This window comes from Acanthopagrus latus, chromosome 10, assembly GCF_904848185.1.
Source record: "Acanthopagrus latus isolate v.2019 chromosome 10, fAcaLat1.1, whole genome shotgun sequence".
NCBI lineage: Eukaryota > Metazoa > Chordata > Actinopteri > Spariformes > Sparidae > Acanthopagrus > Acanthopagrus latus.
Window position 1 is genome coordinate 3,539,725 of NC_051048.1, and position 25,048 is coordinate 3,564,772.

The window sequence follows — 25,048 nt, forward strand, 5'->3', positions numbered from 1 at the left end:
ACCTTCCTTCCTTTGCTTCCTCCTTCCTTGTTATCTTCCTTCCTCTCTTTTTCACGTCCCCCGTTCTTCCTCTTTCTTTCCATCTATTCGTTCCTCCCTGCAGACTTTCTTACCATCATTTTAACGAACTCCCTCACTTCATCCGACTCCATCCATTAATTACCTACACCTCCATCCCTCTCTTCTTCTCTCCTTCATCTTGACCTGTCTCCTTCCCTCTATCCTTCCATCCATCTTTTCTTTTTTCCTCCCACATCCCTACATCCTTTCCGCTCCATCATGTCTTCCTTCCACTCCTTGTTTTTCTTCTTTCCTTCCCTATTTACTTCCTTTATGACTCACGTTTGCTTCCTGCATCACCTCCTGTCTTCAGTTCTTTCCTTCCTCTTGACCTCTTTCTCTCCTTCCTTCCTCTATAACTCCCTTCCTCCTTTCCTTCCTTCTCTCATCTAAGTTTTCTTTATTTCCTCCTGCATCCCTACGTCCTGTCTTTCCTCCACTCCTTGTTTTCCTCCACCTTTCCTACCCTCTTATTTCCATCCCTCTTTTTATCACTTCTCTACCTGATTTCCTTCCTTCCCTACTGACTTCCCTACTTTGCTTCCTGCATCACCTTCCATTTCCTTCCTTTCATCCATCTTTTCTTTCTTTCCTCCCACATCCCTACATCCAGTCTTCCCTCCATTCCCTTTTTTCCTCCACCTTTCCTACCCTCTCACTTCCATCCCTCTTTTTTATCACTTCTCTACCTGACTTCATCTTTTCTTTCATCACTTTTCTTTTGACACATCTCTACTTTTGTCCCTCCTTTCTCAGCTCTCTCTCCACCACCTTCCTTTTCTTTACCCTCCTCATCTCTTTTCTAAACTGTTTCCTTTCCCTTTTCTTCTCGACCTCCATCCTTCTGTTTTCACCTCTCCATCCTCTCCCTCCATCTCTGTCCACATCCCATACATCTTTTCCTTTTCCTCTCCTCCGTCCTCCCGCTCTGTTCTCCCTCACTCCGTTGACTCGTTCCTTCTCTCCTCCTCTATCCATCACGCTGACAGTGTTTTTTTCATGTGGTAGCTCGTTAAAGAACATCTCATCCTCCTCTTCTTCCTTCGTCACTGTTGTGGTTCGTCACCCTCTCTGATCCCTCCGTCATCTTCTGATCCTCGCCGCTGTTTTTTCTCTCTTTTAATTATGTTTGTGGGTCGCGGGTCGCCGCCACTCGACCCACAGGCGCCACAACAGTGTCTCTCTCACACACACACACACACACACACACACACACGTCTTATTGAGTTTTAAACCAAAATCAACTTAATATCGATGAAGTCAAAAAGCAGTTTTTTCTTTTGCTCCGAGGCCGTCGACCTCACACACACACACACACACACACACACACACACACACACACACACGCATTATTTAACATAAGGTGACATCATCGGGTTGCCTAATTTTTCCGTTTTCTTGCGCTGATGCAAAACCTCAGTTGTCTTCTCGTGTTTAAATGTTTGGTGAGCTCAGCTAATGTTCATCTGTGTATGTGTGTGTGTGTGTGTGTTGAAATTAACGCACACACCCTTACGTTAACGCCTCCATCCGATCATAGCGCTCTGACTTCAACACAACACTACGTGGAAACAAAAACAGTGAAGCAACATGTGGGAACATCTGCGGCGACGGCGGCCCTGAAGCTCTGCACGCTCGTTGAGTTCTTACCGAGACCGATCGATCGATCGTTCTGATGGGGTTAAATGTATTGAATAAGCGCAACGATTGGTCGACAACCTCAAAGATTATAAGATTGTTTTGGTGTGCAATCCTGATTCCAAATAATTATGAAAAGGTCATCAGAAAAAGAGGAGTACCAGGTTTTGATGTCGGCTTATTTGTTCCCTCACATGTTGAAGTTGTTTGTGTTCTCGTTGGAGTTTCTCAGCGTTCCTCCCTTCCTGTCCTCTTCTTCTTCTTCTTCTTCTTCTTCTTCTCTTCCTCCATGCGCTCAGCTCCTCCGTGACCTCATGTATACACTTTGTCTTTCTAATCTGGGCTCCATCGAAGCCCATCGGCCAGAACCAGAACTCAGCTGTCTGCACGTCGCAGCAGGGAAAGACAAATGTTTAACTTTTCAGTTTTTTCCCCTCACAAAACCGCTTTTTGATGAATTGTTTCTGTCTGAGCGAAACGCACGATCGGTGACGACGATGTTTCTGTGTGTTTGAGTCACCAAAATGTCTGCTGATGTTAGCGTTGATGTATAAACTGTGTGCAAAGTTTATTTCTGATGTTTTTTATGATCTGTGTTGCTGTTTGATGCTAATATCTGTGGCTAACCCTAACCAGCTAACCCGAAGGTGTGTGTTTTATGTGTGTGTGCATGTGTTTTGTAGCTTACAGACGGAACCAGCTCAGCTATCATTAACCTTTCCACCTCTTGCTCCAGCCTTCATGTAGGTACCAAACTCACCTTTAACTCATTTCATTCATTCATCTTCACACTCTGACACCAACCACACTGTCAAACACACTTTACATGATCTGTTCTTCATCTTCGATTTGTTGTTACAGATTCATCAGAACTTTCTCCCTTTGTCTTCAAGTTTCACCTGCTAATGATGTTAATAAAAGATTAACGTTGACGCTGCTGCAGATCTGTTCACATTGGCAACAAGTCATTTTATAACCATTGATACACGGTATCTTTAAACCCTGACCATCTCCTGATACATGTTACCTATTAAAAACGGTGTTTCCCACACATATACTTAACTTTGGCGGGCCCAAACATGTTTGGCGACCCATTGTCGCATTTTTATACTTAATTCTTTTAAAAGCCAAGTTTAACTAGGTGACAATCTTGCAATTTTGCTCACGTCTACCGTCCAATGCTGCTGTTTAAGTGCACCTGGTTGTTGCGATGTTGTTCGGCACACGTTGGTTTTGATCAGCTACACAATTAACAAGCTTCCTCCACAACTTACTGCTGGTAAAGAAAACAGAAAGGTGAGCAAAACCAGTGTGTATCATTTGCATTAAAGCACCTATTTGTAAGAAAAGCAGATTTTTCAGTCTCATTCCAATCTCTTCAAATTATGACGCTCCAACTCGTCAAAAAATGTTGCATTGGTCTTGCAGGTCGGACGAAAAATTGGGAGTGAGATTCAAGAAGTAAGACTATGTAACATAGTCAAACTATAAAGTGATTCTGAGAAAGATAGTTGAGTACAAACCAATCGTATTGTCTCTCTTCTGGCTCTTGGCCTCAAAATGGTTGACGACCCGTGTTAAGAGAAACAAATGTCATAAACCTTTAAACTTTAACAAAAGGATGCTTTTCTTTGATTCAAATTAAGGTAACATAGTACCAACAAGTCCATAAAGTAAAAGCTGAAGGCAAATTAGGTAAAACTACACATAGAACAATGAACTGAGAAACAAAAACAAACCATCAAAAATACAAAACACGCCTCAAATCCGATAAAGAACAGTTCAGAAGTTTGGTTACTGGCCGTCAGAAGGAAGACAATTTGCTTTGTGAGATGAGGAGATTGATAAAACCGGCTTCTTATTGGCCAGAAGCAGTGACCTCGCAGAGTTTCTGCTTGTTGCCTGGTAACTCCAAGTTTCCCCAAATATCGAACTATTCCTTTTTTTAAACTGTTACACTATGAACTGTTTTTGAGTATTAAGTTTCATAAATACAGAAATGAAAAGAAACATTTAAACTCTAAAATCCAAAAGTTTAAAAATGGATGCGAGGCACGACACACACATTTATATTAATTCCTCATGTTGAACTGCGGTTTGGTTACGAGGCAGCAGACAGTAGCACGGATCTAATTATAGAGTGAAGGCACTTTATTGATGAAGTTTATTTTAAGTGAGACACTGATGGATAACTGTGGAGAAAGAATGAGATACAGAAGTTGTTCTTTCTTTCTTTTTGGGATGAAACAAGAAACTTTTTTTTTTTAGATTTCGCCTCTTTTTTTGGTCTCGGCTCAGGAAAATAATCTTCTCCCGAAGAAATCAGGGTTTCACGGAGCGGCGCACGCCGAGCCGTGCGGTTACGGAAGAAATCCGATCCCAGATCCGAAAAACGGGGGAGGCCACGCTCCTCGTTACATTCTTCCATCTTGTTTATCCAAGCCAGGTCAATTTGAAGACTAAGCTTGACCCGGAGCAGCACACAAACACACACATCCAGTAGTGCTCTCGACAGTAATTGGGGGTGATTTCTTTCTCTCCAAACAGAGTTATTTGTTTTATTAGGGGTCAGATATTGAAACCAGTCAAATTAAAGGCTCGGCTTTCTGTCTGGACGGGGCCAAAGTCAACAGAGCTGCTATAGATCCTCTATACCACAACTCTCTGTGAGCAGACAGCTACTAAAGGCCGAGGGAGGGATGGATGAACGAGAGAGGGTTAAGGAGGGAGAAGGGAAAGAATCAGAAACGGACTAATATCTCATGGCACCAGGGAAAGAAAAGCCTGCTGTAAATCCTGGCTTTCTTAATCTCTGGGTCGCGACCAAAAGACGGGTCATGGGTACGTCTGATGATTACCAGATTACCGCAACGGAGCGGGCGGCTTCCAAGACTGATCAGTCAGATTCAGTTTCAGAGTTGGAAGAGTTTAAGAAGATCGGCTGTCAGTAGCGTCATGGCTCCTCAGACCTCGGAGGCGGCGACCCCCCCGCCCCCCCACTCGAGATTGTTTGAGATCTAACGTCGCTCGGATGGAAATTGAACATTGCGTGTCGCCTTTCATGAGCAGCGTCCGGGCCCGATGGTTGTATTTGTCGGGGATCAAACCAGCCTCCCCTCGTTTCTCGTTTCACAATCCGTCTTTAAGGTAGTCGCGTTTGAAAAAGCTGTCACTTCCACATACTGTGGTTTTTGTTTTCCATCAGCGACGTGCTCAAAAATTGTGGTTCGCCCCTCTCGTCAAAACTATCCCCGGTTCGTCGCCAGAAACCAGTCAACTTCGGTTATAATCCCGCTCTGAAAATGTTGTATTTTTGCCTCTCGTTCCATAAATCCTTCCTGGCTGCTTCGGGACCAGAGAAACTAACTGAGATGGCTTCACGCCAGGCGACTTTGTGGCACACATTTATGGCCCTATAATGACACTGCGACCAGAAACAAGGCGACGGACCGACTTACTAAATCATTAGTGTTTTTCTTGTTCTGCTAATTTCAGCCGCAGACTGATGTAAGCTGCTGTTCACCTCCAGAATCTGAACGCTTGCACATATTTGCTGCCCAGAATGTCGTCCAAATGTGTCCGTGTACTCCTGGGTGTATTGATTTTACAAGTCCGCTGTTAACCTCCGGAGCCAGACTTCAGCATATCGGATACTTCGGAGTTAATGATCCCTGAATGTCGTCTCTTATTTCGGTCTACGTAGGGATCAAAAAGACTTGTAGATGTCGAGGTCAAATCTGAGCGACACCGGGTTTACAGGTTCTGTATTTATTTACCATTTTTTTCCCACATTATTTCCACAACTATATTTATTCGTTTACATTTCAGTACACATATGAGCGGACTGTCATTCAAAGCCAATCACAGCCCATTTAACGGCGTGTTATTTATCTATTAAGCCACTGATATCATTATTTATTTATTTTTGATTTTGGCAGGTTCTGTCCTCCATAATTTAGCAGCACAAGAGCCAGATATTTGTCTCAGGAGTTGTAAAAGACCAGAAAGAAGAGTGAATATTGGACAAAAAATGGGGTCTTTTTGTGGCCCAATCCAGAGGACACCAGCTTTTAGTACACAGTAATCTGGCTGCCTCCTGTTGCATATCGTAGAGGCCAACAATCTGAAGGTTGAGGCTGATTTAAGGAGAAATTCCTGAACCATTCTGCCGTAAACTCGCTCTGATTGTCTTTGACCTGATTCTGTATCTTAACTGGTAAATGTGGAAAAACTGGAATAGATGTTGCAGCTGAAGCTGTTTGTGTGTATTTGTCATTTTCTCCGCTGTGGTTTCGAGGCAGCGCACCAAACCTCAAGCAGGAATCTGAGGCATTTTCACATAAATAAATGTCTTCTTTGCTATCATTGATTGATATTATGCAGCGCTGACTCAATCTATATCCAGTTCCTGAAAGCTTTTCCAGTTGCTGTTTCTGCTCCCAGCTCATTTCTTTGAAAAATTCTTCTGACATGAAGGAAATGATGCGGACGGGTTTTCTGGCTACTTCTGAGTAACCTTAAGTAGGCCTGGGGAAGTAGCATTAGCAGTGATAGCCACCACTGCCACCGCAATGTTTACTTAAAAAGACTCTTTGGTTTGACCGAGATGATATCCACCATCGATGCTTCCTGAAGCTTCGACTGGAGGGTTTTATGTCTTTTCCAAGTAAGCAACTTTAAAGGACGTCTAAGCAACTTGTGTGGAAAGGGAGATTACACATTAAATGTTAAATTAGAAATATAGTCTTAATGCGTAAACATAGAATGTATTGTGTGTCTCTTATGTGTAGTTATCGTGCAACAAACAGCCTGCAGTGCTGCTAATACAGGCGTTTGTTGCCTGTAGTTGCCCTAGTAAACACACCGACCTGTTCAGTTGTTGTAAGTCCGTCCTGACCAGCCTGCTGTTGCTTTTCTTGAGCTTTACTCTTCCTCACGATTCGCTGCCGGAGTGTTTTCATGCTAGAGAGGTCGGACATGTGTGTTGAATCCACGCTCGGCATCTATGGAGGGGCAGCCCGTCCTTGCAGACTCCCGGAAATCCCGCTCTGCCTTGCCCAGAGAAACAACTGCGAGCCAAAGAAGATTGGTGTGAGAAACTAGCGCTGTATCACCACTGTGGCTCCGCTGTGGTTGTTTCTCTGTTGTACGGTTGAGGGAACGTAGTGCCAAAGGACCGGGCCATCTGACGGGGATGCAAAACACCAAAAAAGTTCAAACTATAGCGCACACTTAAACGGATATAGGTATTTTCTAGGTGGGCCTTGTTTTAGGTGTGCTGTCAGTCCCGTTTAGCTTCCCCTCGTTGGTGGTTTGAGAGTCAACACAAAGCTCCCGACGGCTCCGTCGGTTTTGGTCTCAGCTGTGTAATTTTTCCACTGTCGGACTCGCAGCCTCTTCCAGCTTCATGCTCGCTGCTCCGACCCCTGACCTCCAGCCCTGCTGTGGAAGGGATTTCCCCACAAAAAAAGCATTTTACACAGCAGCAGCAGCAGCAGAAGCAGCTCGGAGCTCTTATGTAAATCAAGTCGCTCTGCTCCCACAGTTCTTGGCAGTGCCAGTCTGCTTTGGTTAGCCCTGGCTTCCCCTGCAGGGTGTAATGATAGGCTCCAAACCACACTGACACCCTGAACACACCACTGGACTCTGTGTGTGTGTGTGTGTCGATCTTGAGTGTGCACCGCGGTCTGGAACGTTCCACTGACGGCCTTAATCTGTCTGAATCACGGCTGAACACACCTTGACACACACTAGCGGGCACACACACACACACACACACACACACACACACAGAGTTTCTGGCGCCCCTGTCATCAATGCTTGGCACCGACCACACTCAGAGGGCACATTAACACACACCAGACACTTCATGCATGCGTTCGTGTGTGTGTGTGTGTGTGTCACGTACCAGTTAAACTCCACGTGCCGCCCTATTTCCATGCCATGCTGCCACTTTGGAAAGACGAGGAATTCCATCGTTTTCCCCCCTCGGTGTCTGTGGGAAGTAGGAGAAAGGGGATTCCACACCGAGCCAGTGCCATAAGAGCACTTTTGTTCTACATTCATGTCCACACACACACACACTAAAACACACACACACACACAAAGGAAAAAGTGGTACATGCGTCATGAGTGTGTTTTAAGCTCGAGAGGGTTGAAGGTTGCAGGGCGGCGACGTTTTTGTGTGCGAAGGGGCAGGCTGGTAGTTTGATCTGTCCCCGCGGTATTCCCCATCTTTGTAGTCGTTGTTTCCTTGTTGTGTCAGGGCCAACACACACACACACACACACACACACACACACACACACACGCTCAGACAAGAGTTTTTTATTTCTGTGAGAAAAAACAAAACACTCTAAAATGAGCGTTTTAAAATCGCCCGACGTTGCCAATGTGAACAGACTTTTTGGTGGATTTGATGGATGACGCCGACGTCCCGATAAAAAAAAAGAAACAAAAAAAAACACAAAACACACACACACACACACACACACTCACACACACACAACACACACACGTCGGGCTTTCATTCAAAGATGTTATACATGCCCTGAAAAATAAATCATAAATGACTCCCGTCCAAAACCACAAAGAGCCATCAGTCAACATTTCAAAAACAAAGATATTTTATCCCCCAAAACAGAGTGACTTTGTGAGCGCCGGGCCGGCCTCAGGATGACTCATGGCTGTAATAGTAAGACTTTAACGGCTTTTACTTTCATGCCAGCAGTCGTTTTGTAATAGAGGGATTTATGTCCTCTTTTTTTTTTTTTTTTTTTTTCTCCGTTTCATTTTGGACTGAAACCCCTTCATGTGTAATGAGAATAAGTATTACGAAATGTGTTGAAAAGCTACTTAAAATGTGTTTAGTCGTGTTATTTTAGTGTGTGGTTGCGTGTTGTCAGCGTGTGTGTGTGTGTGTGTGTGTGTGTGTGTGTCTGCCCTGATGGAGTGTTCAGTGTGTGATGAAATCTAATTTGTGTCTGACCTGCCTCTTACTGTTAACGCTGACGCTAGATGTTGCAGTGGGTAAGTCCGTGAGACACAACTTGTTCAAACGTATAAGAAAAGTGATGAATTAAAAGATTTCCATTCCTAAAACGTTCATAAAAAGTTTCATACTGGAGTTTATTTGGTGAGATTTCCCCCGACACGACTTATTAGTCTTTGTCCTTTTGTGTTAAAACCTAAAGTGTTGTGTTAATTAAAGGAACAGTTCATCCAAAAAACTACATTTCCGTCATTATCTCCTCCCTCTTATGTTAATATAAAGTTCCGTAGTCCACAAAACCTTTCTTGAGCTTCACAGCAGGGATTTGTTTTAAAACGTCATAAAAAACTAAAAAAGAGAATCATAAAATGGATCCATACGGCTCTTTGGGCACAATTCAAGTCATTGGATTGACATTTTTTTTATACACAAGTCTTCCCTGTAGCTGCTAAACTAAAAGTCGGACACATTGCATATTCTCGTCCTGGGTGATTCCGGGTTCTTAAATGTGAATATTTCCTGGTTTCTTTGCTTCTTCTCTGACAGCAAACTGAATATCGTCGAGTTTTTACCATTTTCTGACATTTTATAGACCAAACAACTAATTGATACAGCTATAAAATAATCGACAGGTTCATTGACAGTGACGGTGAGAGTTACCTGCAGCCTTGATACCTTTTCCTGATGATGGATTTGGTCAGCAAGCAAAACATTCAGCTCAGGAATTCCTGTTATGCTCGGGTTGGGCTCAAACAGAACCAGTTTGCATGACGTCTTGTCCAACCACAGTGGAAAGTTCATGTTTCTGGTGATTACAGGTGTAAATGGCATCACATTTAGCTCATGATGACTTGTTTTTTTAGGACTCTTGACTTGATATTAAGACTTGAGACTTGCCGTGTCTCTTCATTCCCGATCCTGAGGAGGGAAAACCGTCTAAGCCGCGGTCCTCTGACAAGTTGAGGTTCACGGCAGAGAACTTGTAATCCCTGCAGAGAAATCCTGCTCCCAGTCGGTGATGTCGACCGCAGATTTCATGCAACCAGAAGCAAAACAAGAGCCAGAATCTGACAGCATAAATCAAAATAGCTTCATTTGAACGCAGCTGAAGGAAACGTGTGTTTAAAAAAAAAAAAAAGTATTTTTAGACAATAGATGTGAATATTTCTGCAGCCGCAGAATATTTATGTGTGACGGAGGAGCGATGGAAAAGAGCTCGGAGCGATTCTGCTCACTCATACATAAACATACGTTCACATGTGACTGTTGTGGAGGTTCTGGTGCCGTAACGTGGCTCTCCTGACGTCCATGTTGGTTTTGTCCACTTTGTGCCTGTTTCCCGCTCTCGCGTTGCCCCGTTTCCATTGCCTCAGATCGCCCGTATACCATGACCTTAATGCCACGGAGCCACCAGAGGCAATTTTTACTTGTGTTGACGTGAGTTGGCGAACTCCACATTGCTATGCGATCATTGGAAAAAGTCATGAGGAGCGGGTTATTTTTCTGAGGCCGGCGGTGTGTGCTCGCTCCGCATGAGGCACGCGGAACTCACTGCCGGCGCTTCATGCGCTTTAAAGGTCAAAGGTCGTTAACTCAAAACCCAGCGTGGATCATTTCAGTAGCCACGGAGGTTTTGGTGAGAGGGAAGGCCAGTTTGAGGTCATTTTTTTTTTTCTCAGTTTGTCTTGAGGTGGAGTTTCATCCAATGCAAATATTTCCAGAATGAATTTCAAAGCTTTTACTGAGTAGCTCCATTTGTATTCAGCACCTCTGGTTCTTTGTTGACCTGACCTTTTAAACATGTGGCCGACAGGAGGAGGAGTTCATGGACTGGTGGAGTAAATTCTACGCCTCCACCGGAGAGAAAAACAAGTACGGGACGTACCTGGAGAGAGGCTTCGACACGCTGAAGGTAAGAAGAGGGTGTGTTTGATGTCAAGGTCCAAACTGCCATAAATCAAACTATAGGCAGTGTGAGTCTAATGTTATTTATGCCGAACTAATTAAACATATTTTAATCAAACGTATTTCCATCAAATTTCAGAATATATCAACAGATCACACACAAATTAATTAAAGGATAAGAAAACACATTCAAGGTGACTGTGTGGATTCGACGGCTTGATCTGTGTTGTTGTGGTGCTGATCTGATGTCACGTGATGTTGCCGTCTAAATATGTACTTCGAGCTCAAAGGATTTTTTATTATTATCTCATTTTTGACACTCAACGATTTGTTTTTAACCATCGAGGGAAGAAATAATAACTTCATTCATTAGTAAAATTGGTTTAGTTGACCTGATCACTGATGTTTTACATGCATGTGTGTGTGTTTTAATGCAAATCCAGGCCAAATTTAGATTTATGTGTCTGTTTTTGAGACACATGACGGAAAAGGATTGAAAGACGATGAAGAGGAATTCAGAGAGATGAAGAGCGATGGGGATGAGAAGATGGAGAGGATGGAGACAGTGCTCCCCTTTGTTCCACTTCCTTAAAATGTCGCGCTCGTTGCCCCAAACTTCACCATTTAAATCACATTTTTGAGCTCCTGCCAGTCTCCTCCGTCAGCCTGTCGCTCCATCCTTCCCCTCCTCCCCCTCTCTTCTCATGCCCCGTCCTCCTGTCCTCCGGCGCCGTCGACATTCCAGCCCGTTTTCCAAACGACTCCGATGACTCACCCGTGTTGAATTCGCTTTTTTCGAGAACGCCGCAGTGGGACGGATTCGGAGAAGAAAAAAAAGAAAGGCCGCCCTCTCTGTCCCGACTTGCTTGGCGAGTCCGAAGCGAAGCGATCACGTCAGCCGCCGTCAGCGTCTGTCTTTCAGAGTCTGCCACGGCGTCCCAGGAGCTGCTCCGCCGTCGCCCACGCTCTGCTCAACCCTTATCCCGATTCTCTCGGCCCAAACGCCGACCTTTCCTTCCACCGGGACTCCAAGCACACGTCACTCTTCTTGTCTAATGCCCAAACAAATGACTAATCATGTCAGAATTTGGCCTTTTTTTTATTACTTTTAAATGAGACCTCTAACCTCTCCCTTGAAAGCCATTTCACATCGGCGCGGCAGCTTTGACTCGGTCCTCTCTATTTCCTTTATGTCTTTTCTCTTCCTTTGTTTTTTTGCAGCTTTATATATGTCCTGCATGTAACCCTTGAAAACAAAGGCTGTATGAGACCTTGGACGTAATATTTGGATGATTTATTCAATGCTACTTAAAGACTTGTGGGAAACTGATCGCTAGAATCGGTATAAAATAAAGCCGACGCGTGAATCAGGTCTACCTCTTAAACCTGAGATATTCCAGAAAGACCGTGCCGAACATGCTCCAATATAAAAAAAACAACTTTTCTTTGTCATTTCCCCTCGGCTGAAAACATTAAAACATGGCTGAAAAACTAAACGGCACAGTCGAGAACAATAACTGCGTGCCCCAACAGTCGTTGACCCACGAAAAAAGGCTCTTTCCATCGAGCCATGCAGTGGGTGTATTTTCATCATTCAGGAAGCCTATTAAAATGGTTTCACCCAGCCGATGGAAACACATCTAAGTCGCCCATGAGTTCTAGCGACGTTTCAAAACGTTTGCTCGAAAATTCACTTGACAGTTGGATGGAAACTGGTGAAATGACCAATGAGCCGCTGGTTCCATCGTCGCCTCGCCTCAGTTTCACCCTCTCCTCGTGTCCTCGGTGCCAACGAACGCCTCCTTTCTTTAAATTATTTTTTTTTTTATTTACCCCCTCCCTCCTCGTCTCTCCTGTTCCTTTCTTTCCTTTGACAGCCCCATTTACTCAGATCTGCTACTGTCACGGGGAAATGAGCCACTGTTTCCAACCTTTCCAACCCTACTTTACCTTCCTCTCACCCCCGTGCCGCCACCTCCTTTCTCCTCGCCCCCCTGCCGCCTCTCGTTCCCTTCGCCAGTCTTTCGGTTGCTACTGTCAGCTGAGGCACAGTTTCCAGCCTCGCTCTGACCCGGTGCAAACTCCCTCTCTTAATAATCCTCCGCACCTCGGCCTTGTTGTCGCCTCCTGTTCTGTCACCTTTCTGTTTCTGTTTCCATCTCCTCCCGCTGCAACAGAGGGCTTTGCAGTTGCATCAGCGAAACTGAGCACTTTCGTCTGGCGCCATCGGGGAGGTCGGCGAGAAAAATGAGCTTGTGAAATACATCACGACTGGTTCAGCTAAGGAGAGAGCCCAAACATTCATCCAGCGACAGTCCAAGTGGAAGCAAATTGTCAGATCTTCAAGTCTGATACAATAACTGGTAATGTTTTACCAGCAACTCGATCCACTTAATCGGCTTTTTGAGTTTGAAGAGTTGCCAAAGTTCTAATTTTTCCTGGAGAAAACTACGAAATGTAAAACGCACAAGGAAATGTCACGTTTACAGGAAAGTTTAGGAGTTGCAGCGTCTTTTTCTTCAGTTTGGAAGTAGATTGAAGTTTATTGAGGGTAGACAATTGCTTTACACAATAGCTAACGGCGTCTCTCCTCTTTCACTTAAAATGACTTTTTGGTGGTGAATCCCTTGTGGTACTGGACACGTCAGGTATAAAACATTTTTCTTGGTTAAAGAGTGACCACACCAACAGCGATCACTGGCACAACTGTCGGGATAACGATGTGAGCATCCACACCGATGAACATTTGAAGAGGATCCTGGAGATCTATCCCAAACCTCCGATAACCCATCAGCACCAAAGACCAATGTTCTCTCAGCTAAAATGACATTTCCTGTGTCATTTTCAGCCTTATATAGGTTATATAAGCATTTAAGTTGTATTCATATCTAAAAACGTATGAGTAATTAGACTAAACCCTCTTGAAAATGCCATCAACTAGCCTGAATAACAGTCAGAAACCTATAAATGTTCCTGAAACCAAGCTTACTGATGGGCCCTGTAAATTCAGAGCGTGAACCTAACAATAACGTTTCCCTGCTGTCGTTGTGATCACAGTTGTGTTGTGGACATCGACTTGAGTTAGACGGATTCGTCTGGATCGGTCTTGGACAATCAGCAGGATCACCATGAGTGTTAGCTAAACAGGAGACACTTAAAACTTAAAATATGACCTGAGGAAGAGCTTTTGACCTTCAAAATGGCCGCCAAAAGTTGCATCACATCACCTGAAAACCCAGTTTTCTTTGCTCTTTCCTGTTTTCTCCCCTCGACCTGTTCGATGTAACCTCATTTTCCTTCCCTCTCTCTTTACTGTCCGTTTTAATCTCCCGTCTCTGGCTTCTGTTCTTGGCTCACCTCTTCTTCTTCTTCTTCTTCTTCTTCTTCTTCTTCAACTTTCCCTTCCTTCCTAGAGTTGCTTACTCCTGCTTCTGTCACAAAGGCGCTGCTGTTTCCATCCTTGTTATGACTCGGTTCACCTCTCGTCCTCCCTCTGCTCCCTCCTTTCACTTTCTCCCCATGTTCCCTCCCCTGACGCTGGGTTTGGTGCCGGCAGATTGGGATTTGTTGTATTCCACTGAGCCAGTGTTTCCAGACTTGTCTTTCATTTGCATCATCCCAACTCTCTTCAAGGTTTTTTTTTCTTTTTACACCTCTAACCTCGTCAAACTCAGCTTCACCTTTACACAGATAGTATTTTTTTAAAGATATACTGTTTAGGAAGTCTGTATTCAAACATTGAAAAGCATCTAGATCTTTTTTCTGTTTCAAGCAATTCCACAAGTTTGCTCAACGTAACGGTGCGTTTTCAGGACCTCATCTGTTAACGTTTCTGTCTTTGTCACCCCAGATAGATTTTCATCAGCAGTGGTGGTTGTGAAATGCTGTGATCACCACAAGTGAAGCCACCAATTTTGTCTTTTTGGGTGACTCGAGCAGTGTTTCTCCGTCACGGCCAGATTTCACTGTACATTAGCTGTTAGCATAAGTTAGCAATCAACAGCACAAACTAAGTCAGCGCAGGTTCTCTCTATTTTTTTCCCCACGTCAAATTCACGAGGTAAAGAATATTTTGCCTCCAGGAGAGCAGCTCCTTCGATCACTGCTGCATCCCAAAAGTTAAAAAGTTATATCTGAGCTCTCCTCCCGTCACTATCACAGCAGAAACTGGAATGATATGTATTGTGCTTCACCTGTCGTGTTTGTTTGTCACATCTTCACTTTTACTAATTAAATAATTACATTTTTCACCATACATGTTCATTAGTCAGAGAATTCCAAGATAGCTACCATTCAGTTTCATGGAAATTGCTCACCAAATTCGAACCCCAACAGTTTCCTAGCTTCCCATGCTGGACATTTCTTTATGTTGCAACTCTACATCTGTTTAGGTAAAATGTTCTATTCCTCTCTTGTCCGATTTAGGCACACAAACCACTTGGTAATAGTCAGGAAAACATCATGAGTCGGTTTAAAATTGCTTGTTTGGTCGACACAAACATGGCTGGAAATGTCCCCAGCTCTTCTTAAAATAACCAGGTTTTGGTCACCATAAACACAACTACAGATGGCGAAACTTTCCGTGAAATATATCCCATTTTTGTTGCACCAAAAATGGCTGGAAATTGCCCCAGATCTCCTTGAAATAACCAGTTTTTTTGCCACAAATATGACTAGAGATTCCTGAACCTTTCTGCTAAATTATGCTCAGTAGTGTTTCCTTACTCTGCTTTTCTAGACTCTCAGATGGTTTTACTAATATAAAACCTTCATAGATTATACCACAAAGAGTGATAATAGACCTTGCTTGCAGTTAAACTGAGATAAAAATGGCATGATGCTCTCTGTGCTAAGCTTCGTTAGCATTCTGTTTACTATCTGTACTTAAAGAAACAGGACGTTAAGTCAGTTTTCTCTTCATGTGTCAACCCTCCAGCCCCTCGTGTTTTGTCTAAACCTCCCCCCTTTCTCCTTTCGCCTCCCCCCCTCTCCCTCGATACTGGGTTTGGTGAAATGAACCGCTGTTTCCAGACCTCTCTCTCGTTTACATCATCCCCCTTCATCACTCTCTCTTTGTCCTGTTCCTCCCCCACGTCCTCACCCATGCTTTTCCAACTCTTTCACCCCTTCTCCACCCAGATCTCAGACCGTATACCCTTCACTCCTCTCGTCTCCCCTCCTCCCATCCCTCTTTCCTAACTAGCCTCTTTGTGTAATTACAAAGAAGTTTAAAGTGTCGTCAAATAATCAGATCGCGGCTCCACTTATTGCCTAATTTTTTTGGGGGGTAAACCATAAATCCTCACTTCCCCGCCTCCTCCTGGCACTACTGTAACTCTGCCACTTCCACCACTTTTGTTCTCCTGATAATGAAGCGAACCGCTGTTTCCATCTGCGAACGACAGTAACGAGGGAGTGTCGGCGTGCGACCGACGCAAACAAACATCGCTAATGAAAACAAATGAATCTTTTTGCGCTCTCGACACGTAGACGCCCCTGCAGTGTGAGGTGTCGTATATTGTTGAGTAGCTTTTGGCAAACGTTTAAAAAAAAAAAAATCCAGTACCAGTGGAATTACACGGGCCAGAACTCTGGAGCTCTGGATAAAAAGCTGTTAAAAATAAAGATGATTCTGAGGTCAATACCAGAGTGTGTCCAGCTGTTTAAAGATGACTACTGTCGCAACAAACTTGTTCGTACGGACATAATTCTCATCTTTTTGCTCGTCATGCGTCCACTCTTCAAGTTTTTCCAACAGATGTTTCAGACATTAAAGCGGTGTATTGTTTACAGTAAATAACAGTTCACCCAAAAATGAAAATCCAATCATTATCTCCTCCCCTTCATGCTGATGTAAAGTCAGGCCGAAGTTTCAAAGTCCACAAAACATTTCTGGAGCTTCACAGCAAAATAGCGTTCTCCTAAACAACTGAAGAAGCTGGAGACCTGATTTAAAATGTAAAAGAAAAACAGAAATAAACGTAAAACAGCTTATCCGAGATCCCAAACTGGGTTGAAAAGATGTTATTTATACCCTTTCTTAAGCATAAATGTTCATGTAGCTGCTAAGATAAAAGCGTTAGCACGCATCCCAACTGAAGTTGGTACACAAGCCCGATCGTACGCACAATCTCGAGGCATTCAGAGACTTGAATTATGTCAGACAAGCCGTATGGAGCCATTTTATATGTTCACATAAATGTTTTGTGGACTACAAAACAACAGCTTTAATTTTGGGGTGAACTGCTCCTTTGAGCTCCTTTTGAATGTAGGTTGAACAGGATTTGTGTTCCATCACCTTTTTCATTTATATCTTTTCAAGTTAGAGGGTTTTTATTGCTGTTTGCGTGTCACTTGAACGGTCCTCTCCTCTTCCTCAGGTGTACGACCGGGAGCTGGAGAAGGTTGAAGGTTTCGAGGGTCTCTCGGATTTCTGCCAGACTTTCAAGCTGTACCGAGGAAAGACTCAGGATGAGGGAGAAGATCCGTCAGTGGTCGGAGAGTTCAAGGTAAAAACTGTGTTTTCTTTAGCCGCAAGTTATTGTCTTTTTGTTTTCTTTCTTCTGTTTGTGGTTAACCCTTTCTGGTTTACCCCGCGTCAACCAGGGTATGTTTAAGATCTACCCGCTGCCGGACGACCCCTCCACCCCTCCTCCGCCCAGACAGTTCAGAAAACTTCCTCCCAACGGCATCGAAGAGTGTTTGGTCCGGGTCTACATCATCCAGGCTCAGGGACTGCAGCCCAAGGACACCAATGGGAAGGTACGAAGGGAGTCCTTTATATGACTGATTATAGACTTGGTACGTTGATAAGTCGTTGATAATTTGTCTCCTGCGTTGTGTTTTCAGTGCGACCCCTACGTGAAGATCACGTTGGGGAAAAGGACCGTGAGCGACCATGAAAACTACATCCCCTGTACTCTGGATCCTGTCTTTGGAAAGTACGTACCGCCCCCCTCCTTCAGTTTGCAGACTGTGCTTTGAGAATTCAGTCTCACGTCGCTGTTTTCCCCCTCAAAAATGTGATGCGCGTCACGTAAGATTAAAAACAAAGCTGACACGGGATCAGTCTGCAGCTTCGGTCGCTGGAAATTTGGATTCAGCCCTCAGTCTTTTCGCTCTTTTACTTAAGGGGAATTCTCTGGATCAAATCCCCCCCCTAAAAAAACTGAGCTGTGGATTTGCATTTGTACCCTTTCTTGCTCATGGGGCCCTCAGTGTTGGTGCATGTTTGGCTGTATGTGGCGGTCTTGTTCAGGACTAAACCAGGTGCTAAGTTGCTCTTTAAGACCCCGATCCGTTCAGTCATAGTCTGATGTAGTGGTGCGTATCTCCAGAACCCGCTCCAAGGAAAACCCACCTGTTCCCCGTGCAGCTGGCTTCTCTTTCCTCCGAGGTCTTTCACTGTTCTTGCAGTTCTGACTGTGTCACATGTAATTGCGGTCTTGTGAAAAGCTGCACATGAGGCTCGGTTGTTGCTCTCTCTCGCTCATTCAGCGTGTTAAATGATGGGTGGACGTTCTCTCTCCAGCCCAAACACATTACTCAGGTTCAAAAACGAAGGCAATCTTTTCCATGAAGACATCCCAAAATGCAGAGTGGCAGTCAGAGGATGGCTGACTACGTGCTGGAGCTCACAGTCTGACAGATTTACCTCACGCTCTTTAATACTGTAGTCATTATCTGATCACGTTTACTTCTCACTCCCTCAGTGTTTTCTTCTGCACGTCTCTCTCCACAGCTTGGCCTCTTTCAGTTTGGCACCAGCAGGGGTCGCTGCCCTCACACCGATCACACCGATCACAGGGTTCAATACCGCTGCAGAGACGTGCCGAGCAGCTGTACTCTGGAAAAGAGTTCAGAGTCCTTCTTACCCTCTCTCTTCAGGAGGTTTTGTCTCATGTTGCGTAAACTGTCAGGACAGAATACGACGCAGGAAACAGCGTCTGAAAAGTTTAGATACAGAACAATAATGTGAGTGTGAGTAAAATGGGACAATCGATCAAAAAATCAAATCAGGCCTGGAAATTTAATTTAGGGTTCAGATCACTGGGAACTGTTTTGTCAAGCAGTGTTGCAAAGAGTCTATTTGAGTAAAAGTGAAGATATCCTGTTAAATTATTACTTTGGTACAAGTGAAACATATCTGGTGATACATGCAAGAGTAGATGTATGTATACTCTATGATATGTGTTGACCAATGATTGGTTTGGATCCAATATTCAGCATTTTTCTGATTCATGAAAAGTATTTTCATCCTAATGCCGATAACATATATTTATTCATAAATACAATACTTTGGCTGCATGCAAACTGCAAATTAACTAACTTTAAGTTGTAAAAAATGCAGTACAAGTACCTCACCAGAGTTGTACTGAAGTAACAGTACGCGAGTAAATGTAGTTAGTGACATCATATTCAGGGCTCCACACTTTTCTTTCCACAAGAAAACGACATCTGAAAAACATTTCGTGACCGTCCAGAAGTCAAACTCAAAGTTATTATCATCTCGAGTACTTTTACCTCCAAACTTTTTCACTTCAAACTTGTGTTGTCGCCTTAAACTGCAGTTCAAAGTTCACTGAAACTCTTAGTTAGCGCCGTTAGCTGTTAGCTTCGTTAGCCGCGCGCCTGCTGCCGACAGTGACTTTCCTGCCGCTTCTCAGATTCCAAAACGTTCTACTTTTTGTCGGTCGAGCTCCGAGTGAAGATGTGATGATGATGATGTTGTTGTCGTCGCCCTCTTCTTTTCCGTCAGGATGTTCGAGCTCACCTCCTCCCTCCCTCTGGACAAGGACCTCCGGGTGATGGTGTACGACCACGACATGCTGACCCGAGACGAGAAGATCGGCGAGACGACCATCGACCTGGAGAACCGCTTCCTGTCCAAATACGGCGCCCTGTGTGGCCTGCCGCAGTCCTACTGCACGTGAGTACAGACGAACACCTCTGTAGTAATGCAAAGCTCTCTCTCTCTCTCTCCAGCCCACACACTCTCTCTCTATGTCTCTCGCCCCGTTAGCTCGGGGATAAACCAGTGGCGAGACCAGCTGACACCGCGACAGCTGCTGCACCGAGTGTGTGAGCGGCGAAACCTGCCAAAGCCCGTCTACCAGGACGACGTGGTCCACTTCAGAGGGGACCAGTACACGGCCGCGGACCTGGGTGAGTGATGAGGACCAGAATCTGTGTGTGTGTGTGTGTGTTTCGTGTGAGTGTATGTGTGTGTGTTTGTAAAGCCACTATAAATTAAAACCTGCCGAGGGAGAGTGAGAGGCTGGAAAGCTTCAAGTGCAGGGTAGTTCGATTAAGGCATCATTGGCGCCACTGAACACACACACACACACACTCTCACACACACACACACACACACACACACACACACACACACACACTGATTGACTCAGACGCCATCAGACCTTCCACCATTAAAAAAGAGTCAGTTTAATGAAGGTATAAACTGCACACACGTAAGCGCAGTGGGCCATACGTGTGTGTGTGTGTGTGTCGGTCGTTACACAATCAGCGAATTCGCAGCGAATAAATCACTCTGCACCGTCGACCCGCTCCACCCATATCTCCATCGGCTGCTCTCATTCTCCTTTCTCTCTCTGGATTTTCTGCCCCGTTGACGCCTTCGTGCTGGCGACAGTCGTGGACGGAGGCGACATGTTCTCGGAGGGAGTTTCTTCAGATTTGGTACGAATGTCCACGACAACTCGAGGAAGAACTGATTAGAATCTGGAGGCCGAATGTTGCGAGAACACTGTGACCTCACAGAGGCACGAAGTCGTGTTTGGCCATGACGACCGTAGATTACGATCAGTTTAACAAGATGGAGTTATGACATCTGATATCTAAAAGGTCAGAGGTTAAAGACGCTGTGACATCAGAGTGTTCTGACCGTGAGGTGTTAGTTCTACTTTTTCCACCTTTTGAGGTTTAACTGAAGCTACTTTACCTTGTTGCATAACGTTTAATGGCACATGACACCACCTACCCGCCATCATCATCATCATCATCATCATCATCATCTTAATCTTTTTTCTTCTCTTTCTTCTTCATCTTCTCCTTTTCCTCCTCCTCGCCCGTCTTTGTTTTCTTCTACTTTCTTCTTCCACACCTTCTTCTTTTTTCTTTTTCTTCATCTTCTCCTTTTTTCTTCTTCTTCTCCTTCTTTTTCTTCCCCTCCTTTTTTCTTCTTCTTCTTCTTCTGGAGGAGTGGGGGGAGTTAAACCGCAGGACCACCTGAAAAGTGATGAGATAAATATTCAGGATTCATTTTCACCCCGACACACACACACACACACACACACACACACACACACACACACACACACACACGTTCCGTGGCTGGTGCGATGCGAGGTCATGGTTGTCGTCGTGGTGATTTATGGTACAACTGTGTGTGTGTGTGTGTGTGTGTGTGTGTGTGCGCGAGCCAACATCAACATCGTGGTCGTCTCTCGGTTAGCGAGGAGCCGCCGCCGCGTTCTCTTTCCACAGTTGCCACGGTTACCGTGCGTCAGCCCGCTGTCCGTCAAACAGCGGTTGCTAATTGGCCGAGAGGACGAGCTCCTCTTCCTCTCCGACCTCTGGTTCTGGTTCTGGACTCTCTCTCTGTTTTCAGTCTCAGTCTTTACTCCTCCACCTTTCTGTCCTCCATCTCTCTGTCCTCCATCGTTCTGTCCTCCATCTCTCTGTCCTCCACCTCTCTGTCCTCCATCGTTCTGTCCTCCATCTCTCTGTCCTCCACCTCTCTGTCCTCCATCGTTCTGTCCTCCATCTCTCTGTCCTCCATCTCTCTGTCCTCCATCGTTCTGTCCTCCATCTCTCTGTCCTCCATCTCTCTGTCCTCCACCTCTCTGTCCTCCACCTCTCTGTCCTCCATCGTTCTGTCCTCCACCTCTCTGTCCTCCATCTCTCTGTCCTCCACCTCTCTGTCCTCCACTTCTCTGTCCTCCATCGTTCTGTCCTCCATCTCTCTGTCCTCCATCTCTCTGTCCTCCACCTCTCCGTCCTCCATCGTTCTGTCCTCCATCTCTCTGTCCTCCACCTCTCTGTCCTCCATCGTTCTGTCCTCCATCTCTCTGTCCTCCATCGTTCTGTCCTCCATCTTTCCTGTTTCCTTTTTGTCTCTCTCTCACGTGCTTGTCTCACTTCCTCCATCCTTCTTTTACTCACCTTCCCCTCAACTTCTTCTTCGTCTCTTTTCTTTTCTCACCTCTCACTGTCTTCTGGCAGCTCTTCTTCTCCTCCTTTATTAACGTCACCTCTCCTCTTTTGTCATCGCTTGTCTCCTTTCCTTTCAGTTTGCCTCATGTCCTCTCCTCCTTCATCTTCCAAAACTTTATAAAGTGAAAGATTAAAAAAGTGTGGTTCCTTTTCCTTCTTTATCCCCTCTGTTTTCTTTCTTTCCTCTTTTGTCTCCTTTCCTCTCTCTTTCCCTCCTTTTGTCCTTAGTCTACTATTGTCAGTGTTTCTCTACTTTACCAATTTTCTTCTCTCCTTTCCTTTCCTTCCCTCCTTCATCCCATCTCTCCTTTCTCCTCCAGTCTTCCTTCCTTCACTTCCTTTCTTCCTTCCCCACTTTGTCTCCTTTCCTTTCCTTTCCTTTCCTTTCCTTTCCTTTCCTTTCCTTTCCTTTCCTTTCCTTTCCTTTCCTTTCCTTTCCTCTCAGTCGAGGTGACTTAAAGTTTACAGTCATAAACTTTTGACGTTAGTTTGATATTTTAGTTTTGCTTGGAAGAAACACAGATTTTCCTCATTCAGTTGTGATGCAGAGACCAATGAACAGCTTAGTGTGTGTGTGTGTGTGTGTGTGTGTGTGTGTGTGTGTGTGTGTGTGTGTGTGTGTGAATAATGAATAATTCCTGTGTGAGCTGCTCTCCTCCCAGTCCACCCAGTACTCTGTGTTTCCATTCTCCACTCTGAGAGCTTTAACAGTCGTATAAAGAGTGTTATGACCTTCACTTAAACCTCTGTGTGTGTGTGTGTGTGTGTGTGTGTGTGTGTGTGTGTTTTCAGAGGACAGAAACGTGTCCAAGCGCCACCTCGGCCCGATGAAGGAGCGCCTGTCCCTCCACATCTTGAAGAAACTGGGTCTGGTACCGGAGCACGTGGAGACCCGACCGCTGTACAGTCCTCTGCAGCCCGACATTGAGCAGGTAACACACACACACACACACACACACACTTATAAGCCTGTCACATCTGTTTCCATGACGATCCGTCGGTTTGTTTTTGTTCCTGCCTTCTGATTGGTTGTTGGTGCTGTCCGTCAGGGGCGCCTGATGATGTGGGTCGACCTGTTCCCCAAGTCTCTGGGACCACCTGGACCCCCGTTCAACATCACACCACGCAAGGCCAAGAAGTAGGAGCGCACACACACACGCACACACACACGCTCAGTCAGTGAATCGGTCAATCAATTGATAAGCATGTTGATCAATCAGTTGAAAGAGGAAGGGGGGAAGACAAAGAAGGAAAGGGAGAGAAGGAAGGTAAGGAAGGAAGAAAGGGACTGAGAGAAGGAGGGAAGGATGGATGATGGGAAGGGGATGGGATGATGGAATCACTGATCAAACTGTGATCAACACTGTTATCAATACATCAGCAGTTGATCTGACGTGTTCTGGTTCTGCAGGTTCTTCCTGCGCTGCATCATCTGGAACACCAGTGATGTCATCCTGGATGACATCAGCCTCGGCGGGGAGAAGATGAGCGACATCTACGTCAAAGGGTGAGAGGAGGAAGTGGATTTAATCACCGGCGCTTTCAAAATAAAATGTTTACCGTGAGCGCCACACTCACAGCCGCCGTGTTTTATTGTGAAACCCTCTCAGCTGGCTGGACGGACACGAACACAACAAGCAGAAGACGGACGTCCACTACCGCTCGCTGGGCGGAGAGGGAAACTTCAACTTCAGATTCCTGTTTCCTTTCAACTACCTGCCAGCAGAGCAGCTGTGTGTGGTCGACAGGAAGGTGAGGAGGAAGGGAATGAGGGAAGGAGGGAAGGTGAGAAGGAGGTGAAGGAGGTTCAGTTTTATTTCCTGTGGGTGAAAATGTTCCTTCACTCCCTCAAAACAAAATGTTCACTTTAACAACCTCAGACTGTGAGCAGGATTATTTTGTCCTCGTGTCAGTCGATGAATCCAAAACAAATGACAGCAGGACGTCTTCAGACGTTTTTCTCCTGCTCTCCTAAATAATCTGCAGCCGCCTGCAATTAACACGAATAACGAAGCGACACTTTCACAGGAAAGAGGAGTGAGTTAGAAGTCGTGGCGTCTCCGCAGCTCAACAGAAACACGCAGCGAGGAGCTAAAACAACATCACGCCGGCGACTGGAGCAACAAACACGGCTGTCATTTGCTTTGCTTGGCGAGCAGGCGAGCCTCTTCAGGCGGCCGCGGGCGACATGTTTTACGACGGCGTTCGCCCGCTCGTAGCAGCATCCTCAATCAGCGAGCGGCTGAAAAACACGAGAGGGAGTTTTAAATTGGGTGGAGGAGAGCTTTTTACTCCAGAACAGAACCGGAGCCAGAGACAGCTCAGCGGGTCGGCGGTCATAACGACTGCGATGAGTCACGGCTGCTGATCGACAACACTATCATAACCTCACGTCGTCTTCTTCAGCTCCGTTTTCAACAAAAATAAAGTACCTGTCCGTCTACAACCACCTACAACCTCCGATTAGTTGTTGCTCTTATTAGACTGTTTTAAATGAGTGTAATTCAGCTTTTCTGGCAGTAACTTCACTTTTTCATGGAGAAGAAGTTTGATTTGCGAGAAGGGGAGGAAAAAAAAAGGAGCGAAGAAGACGGATGGACGGAGGAAATGAGGGAGAAGACGGAACACGACTCTGTACTTAACACGCTGGCAACAAAGAGGAAGTTGATTGATGTCGTTAGATATTACAGAGAGCAGCCACACACACACACACACACACACACACACACACACACACACACACACACACACACACACACACACACACACTCATATAGAGCGTCCAGCCCTCTTTGTGACAGCTGTGGAGTGATAACTTAATGTACTTGGATCGAGTTAGTGGATAAAGTGAGACACACACACTCACACACACACACACACACACTCAGGGTGTAGTGTGTTTATCTCAGTGTTGGTGTGTGTTGTTATGAAGTGTGAGAGCATGATGTGGATTTAGATTTAGATGTAGAGAGTCGGCGTGAAGTCATAACGCGAGCAGGCGGCGGCGTCCTGTTTGTCATCGACATCGCTCGGACGCAGACGTTCTGTTCACGTGTCTGAACAAAATAAATAAATAAACACTGTGACGTTGGATCCTTAAATACTCATAAATCTTTATCAATGAAAAACTGTCAGAACATGAAAAAACAACTTGATAATTGTCTTATTTCAACAAACGTTTATTTGACATTTCACTGATCAGGTGTCAGTTTATCTTAA

General features: G+C 45.1%; 1 protein-coding gene across 11 annotated transcripts in view; it reads left to right on the top strand.

Moving 5' to 3' along the window:
* Nucleotides 1-25,048, top strand: part of dysf (dysferlin, limb girdle muscular dystrophy 2B (autosomal recessive)) — a 71,853-nt gene that overhangs the window by 37,537 nt on the left and 9,268 nt on the right. For 4 of the 11 annotated variants that reach the window (XM_037111749.1, XM_037111748.1, XM_037111752.1 and 1 more), the window contains 12 exons: nt 2,382-2,441; nt 8,716-8,727; nt 10,503-10,601; nt 16,975-17,103; nt 17,201-17,356; nt 17,444-17,535; nt 19,353-19,523; nt 19,617-19,759; nt 22,622-22,761; nt 22,879-22,967; nt 23,241-23,336; nt 23,440-23,581. In XM_037111749.1, the coding sequence (XP_036967644.1) occupies nt 2,382-2,441; nt 8,716-8,727; nt 10,503-10,601; nt 16,975-17,103; nt 17,201-17,356; nt 17,444-17,535; nt 19,353-19,523; nt 19,617-19,759; nt 22,622-22,761; nt 22,879-22,967; nt 23,241-23,336; nt 23,440-23,581 (1,329 nt within the window). The remainder of the gene's footprint in view (nt 1-2,381; nt 2,442-8,715; nt 8,728-10,502; nt 10,602-16,974; nt 17,104-17,200; nt 17,357-17,443; nt 17,536-19,352; nt 19,524-19,616; nt 19,760-22,621; nt 22,762-22,878; nt 22,968-23,240; nt 23,337-23,439; nt 23,582-25,048) is intronic. The other 7 variants (XM_037111750.1, XM_037111757.1, XM_037111754.1 and 4 more) reach the window with 2 other exon arrangements.